Below are 5,609 nucleotides of genomic sequence, written 5' to 3' on the forward strand. Positions count from 1 at the left end.
TTGCAGTTTTGACTCCTGAAAACCCGGATTTCTCTTTCAATGTATACCTGTGTCATTGACAAAAACTCATCTTCACGCAGTTGAAGTTATTATTTCTACACTCAACAAGAATGAGAAATTAAATGCTTGTTTTACGAACATTCTTCAATATTATTAATAAAAAGAAATCATTTCAGATAGAAAACTATTTTTCTCTACACGCTAGATGAAAAGTGATTATTAACAATCACCGGTTTGAACGAGGAGATAAGACCTAGGAAAGATTTTCTAAAAACTATCTAAACAAATGACCAATTGAATTGTATAATAATGTTATTTAATTGAAAATGGCAACTAATAAAATGGTAGCCCAAAACGTTTTGTTTTCATCAGCCATTTTTACACCACCAAAATCATTTTGTGATTTCATGCCTTAGCCAAAATCGAGAAAAGCCTGAGGCTTTCTTTACTAAGATGACGATTATATCTTTATGCTTTTAATACTATTTGATTCCCTTGAATGATTTTCACTAAATCTTTCACACTACAAGTAAATTGACTTGTGGGAGGTCACAATACTCGGCCTTTTAAAAGCTAATATCAACACGATGTCGTAAGGGTCTTAGATTGGCCCGCTAGTTTTATTAAAATTCCATGACATAATTAACAACAACTTTCAAAGCCTGCACAGAAATGGAAGGAAAAGTTTTAATTTTCATTGTCGCTGCCGTTGTAATGCCTACGGCTGTGTTCTGGAGAAAGTAAGTACTAGCTTATAAACAGAGTTTTTTTTAAAACTTTGATAGATAAGAACGAACTTACAAATATTTACTGCAAACTCTCTGCGCGTTAGCAGGTTTACCAACTCCTCATTTATGTGATAAATTCAACTCTGCTATCTTTATTCCCTTGTCTATGATAAGGGAATAAAGATAGCAGAGTTGACTGAGCTCTGTCAACTGTTCGGCCTCGAGATCACATCCGACAACAATGGATGAATATAGATGAGCTATTTAAGAGGGGAAGCTAGCGTAACCTAATACCTTTAAACAGCCTGAATATCTCCAACATAAATTTTTCTTTCCACTGTGGGAAAAAAGTCCATTCCCCTTCTCTAAGCCCTATACGATATCAATATTAATTCCTGTTAGGGAAAATATGTTAACCGCAAAATCGGCAAAATTGACATAATTTGCAAAATCTTTTGTCATTTTCCTATAACGTGAAAAAGAAACACTTGAACAATGTGAGTCACTTAGCGTAGCCTAATTTTTTGTGCAGAGATAAAATCGCAATTCGAGCAAATTTCTTAAAAGAAAAGTCGAAAGTTAGGAAATTTCCTGGAAATAGCAGCGATATCTTGTCTCTCCGAACGGCCACCTGGACGGGCACCAGTGAGTTGAGTTACGTCTTTCCCAGTTTCACTATGTAGCCTTTATCTCAGCGAATCAAACGCCATTTATTGATTGAATATTTTTATTTTTCCACTTTTTCATTTGAAAGAATCCCCAGGTAAATGGAAGAGATTTCGCAGAATGTTGTGGGGCGACCCCGTCCCCCCACTTTTCGCAGGGAACAAGCGTCCCACGGGCCTTCCGAGGACCGCTACTCGAGGATAGGAAATACAACAGAAGCTGCCTAACGATCCCCCGAACACGCTTCCTTCTTTTGTGTCGTGTTTTGATCTGGATGAAAACACCGCTTTCTATTCAGCGTACCAAGTTACTCTTGAGCAGGCCAAAGATCTTTGAAAGTTTAGCCGGAACGACATCAATGTTAACAGCTGGAGAACTCCAGAAAAACAAACGTGGTGTCGATACAGCGATCATTTTATTTTGTCAATGCCCGCACTATCTGTGCTGTATTTTTTCATAAGTGAACACAGTGTATTTATGGTTTTAGCTTTTTATGAGAAATGTATGTTAGAAAGATAGCGATGCAAAGAAAACCGCCATTCGCAGATTTTTCTCTGTTACCGAAAGAACCCATTTAAATGCAGCGCATGCGTAGTGAGTCAAAAAATTGCGATTGAATGCGGAATTGATTTCTCGGAAATAAGCCTATTTCTCGAGAGCCACTCATTAGAATTTCACGAAATTTGACGCGAAATACTTTACAAAATGAGTAACTGGAGTATTGAAAAAAAAAGAAAAAATTAAAAAAATAACAAAGGAAATTCTAGATATTCCAGTTAACCTCCTACAAGGGACAATTAAAGATTTCTCTGTTAAACTATAATTAAAATGGTGTTAACTTGTGAGCATCGTTACAAGCTTGTTGCATGCAAGTGATAAAGAAAATCTAATGACTAGATTTTCTGTAAATAAAGAAAACCGATTTTAAAAGCCTCTTTATATTTATACATGTTGCTGTGGTAACGGCACGTGCGTCACCTTAACTATCAAAAACACGAAGTCTGTGTTGTTAAATTGCGTGTTGCCATTTCTGGCGACCAAAGGATCAAGGGTTTTAGAGTAAAAGGTGAATGAAACACGGGTATCAAATATTATGTTCAGCAACCTTAAGCCCTGGTCAAACAGACTCGCAAGTAGTTGCAAACAGCCGCAAGTTGAACTTGCGTATAGACTTGCGTTGGGTGGCCAAAGGGACTCGCAAGTTTCCTCGCAAGTACACGCCAGCCGCAAAAAAAAAAAAAAAAAAAAAAATCCATTTCGAGGCTATGGGCTTGGTACCGCGCTGCAGTATCCTGTATTTCACTGGCTAAAAGGTTGCTATAGCAACGAATGGACGACACTCACCTTGCACTGACTTGGGTTGGGTGGCGAAACGGTGACTGAAAAACTTGTGTCTACTTGCGTGCAAAGTTGTTGTGAACCAGATAGTCAGATTCAATCGGTGCCAAGTTATTCATATAGTTTTTTTTTTCTTATAGTATTTTATTATTTTAACACTTACACTTACATTTGTGTTTACATATTTTATCGTTGGACATTCTCACGATCTAATTTGTACTTATATATGTATATTTCATTCGCTTTTTCTACAACTTGAAAATGATCTCAGGGGGATCAAAACGTCGGTTTTTATCGCTAGTTTTATTCTAAAATGTGTGTCGAAAAAAAAACTACTTATAAGACTTATAGGATAAGTAAATTATATAACAGGAATTATGGGTTACGCCATTCCTGGGAACATGCCTGATGACAATATAAACAGGGCTAAAAATTCTAGTAAATATAGAGTGTCCACTGATTCTTTGCGGAACCGCTCTTTTATGTCCTTCAAGTCTATCCCATCTCATGTGCTTTTTTTAAAACGGGTTCTTCGAGGTTGGGAAACTAAATGCTCGCAAACTGGTCCAAACTGTATCGACTTGTTATTAAGGCAGTGCTATATCATTCTCAGCGCGTCGACAATTTTCATTCCCTGGAAACAAATTTACATCCTCCAAGAGTGGTGTTCTAAGAAGCCTCTCTAACTGAGACACGCTCATCTCCGTCTGATGCAACAAGGCGTCGTTATCCTTGTTGTTGCTCATGACTGCAAAGGATTCCGCTTTCTTCGCTGGCCACAAATTTCCTAAATACTTGCCAGGTTCTGCCCAGACACAGCAGCCTGCTGTCCACACAGCACGAGGAGTGACAAGCTTTACATTTCCAGCATTTCCAGGGAAATTTTCCCTAGTATAAGGCAAAGCTGTGGTAATGTCCTGGACAGGACTGCCGGCTTGAATGCGGACTCCGTAGTCAGACTTTCCTGTCAGAAGATACAAGGTTCCACCTTGAGGACCACACGTGTTCTTTGCGTAATTACGTATTCGTGTCTCAAAATCCTTCCATGGTCCGCTGTTAGATGTCTCGAACTGTGGTACTGCGTTAGAAAGAGTGAATGTAGCCTTCATGAAACTTTTGTCGAACGTATTCAGCGCCAAGGGGTTCATGTGTCCTCGACTTAGCGGACTTCCAACTGTGTCCGTAATTGCAGTAGAGTAGGCGTTGTCCAGGCCGGGGACACCTGTGAACGTAAATGCGATGTTAAGAACTAACTGACTACTAATGTTAGTAACATCTAATGTCGTGGATCCTAAAAATACTAGGCCTCAGATTGTCTTAGAAGTTCGGTTAAACCCGGGGGTAGCTCCCGATGAGGGAATATACGACGAGCCTCCAAATGGTTTTCTTTTAGGCTGGAGGTGAGCGAAAAGGTAGGGTTTTCACAAGTTGAGGTATAGGAAAGGGTAGGGAAAACGACGGTCATACAGACGCGCTTAAACGGCTGATTCGGCCAAGTTAAATGAAAAATTTAATAAAATTCGCTCGATTATTTTAATTCTTAATTTACAGTCGCATCAGTTCAGGTCTCCACGCAAGTTCAACTTGCGGCTATTTGCAACTACTTGCGAGTCTGTTTGACCAGGGCCTTAAGAAAACAGTCACAGGAAATACCTGGAGTTCTCCAGCTCTTAACATTGATGTCGTTCCGGCTAAACTTTCCAAGATCTGTAGCCTGCTCAGGAGTAACTTTGTACGCTGAATAGAAAGCGGTGTTTTCATCCGGATCAAAACACGACACAAAATATGGAGGCGTGTTAGCAGGATCGTTAGGTAGCTTCTGTTGTATTTCCCTCCCTCGAGTAGCGGTCCTCGGAAGGCCCGTGGGACGCTTGTTTCCAGCAAAAAATGGGGGGACGGAGTCGCCCCACAACATTCTGCGAACATTCTCCCATTTACTTGGGGATTCTTGTAAATGAAAAAGTGAAAAAAAAAAAAAGATAAATTGAATCAATGAATGGCATTGACAAAGTAAATTAAATATGATTTGGTGAGATAAAACTAAGGCTAGAAAGTGAAACTGGGAAAGCTGTAACCAACTCGCTGGTGCCCGTGCAGGTGGCCGTTCGGAGAGACAAGATATCAAAGCTCAGTATTTCCTTAAGCGAGGAGGGATCTCTTTACTTTTGTTCTGTTTTGGCAGAAACCAGGAAACTTCGTAACTTTCGACTTTTCTTTTAAGAAATTTACTTGAATTGCGATTCTATCTCTGTACAAAAAAATTAGGCCACGCTAAGTGACTCACATTGTAAAAGTGTTTCTTTTTTACGTTATAGGAAAATGACGAAAGATTTTGCAAATTTTGCCGATTTTTCCGTTAACATATTTTCCCTAACAAGAATTGATATTAATGCCGTATTGGGCTTAGAAAAGGGGAATGGACAGTTTTTTCACACAGTGGAAAGAGAAGTTTATGTTGGAGATATTAGCTGTTCAAAGGTATTCGGTTATTCTAGCTTCCCCTGTTAAATAGCTCACCTATATTCGTCAATTGTTTTCGGTTGTTATCTCGAGGCCAGGCAGTTGATAGGGCTTAATTGATAGACAACAGAATAAAGATAGCAGAATTGAACGTCTAACAGAAATGAGGGGTTGGTAAAGCTGCTAAAGCGCACAGAGATTGCAGTAAATATTTGTAGTTTCACTCTTATCTATCACCATTTTAAAAAACTCTGTTTATAAGCTAGTACTTACTTTCTCCAAAAGCTTCCTTCGGGAATACAGCTGCAAGCACTATTACGGGAGCGACAATGAAAATTAAAACTTTTCCTTCCATCACTGTGCAGGGCTTGAAAGTCAGTTTCAAAATGGTAGCTAAGAATCGAGACGTATGTTCTT

At 39.1% G+C, this 5,609-nt stretch overlaps 1 protein-coding gene across 1 annotated transcript; it reads right to left on the reverse strand.

Moving 5' to 3' along the window:
• Positions 1-2,425: 2,425 nt before the first annotated feature.
• LOC145482946 (uncharacterized) lies at positions 2,426-5,609 on the reverse strand. The gene is made up of 3 exons (XM_081461581.1): positions 5,466-5,609; positions 4,386-4,679; positions 2,426-3,954 (listed from the first exon to the last, which is right to left on the reverse strand). Exons 1-3 carry the CDS (start codon positions 5,545-5,547, stop codon positions 3,320-3,322), a joined length of 1,011 nt encoding a protein of 336 aa, XP_081317707.1. The 5' UTR covers positions 5,548-5,609; the 3' UTR covers positions 2,426-3,319.

Source organism: Orbicella franksi, chromosome 1 (genome assembly GCF_964199315.1).
Source record: "Orbicella franksi chromosome 1, jaOrbFran1.1, whole genome shotgun sequence".
Lineage (NCBI taxonomy): Eukaryota > Metazoa > Cnidaria > Anthozoa > Scleractinia > Merulinidae > Orbicella > Orbicella franksi.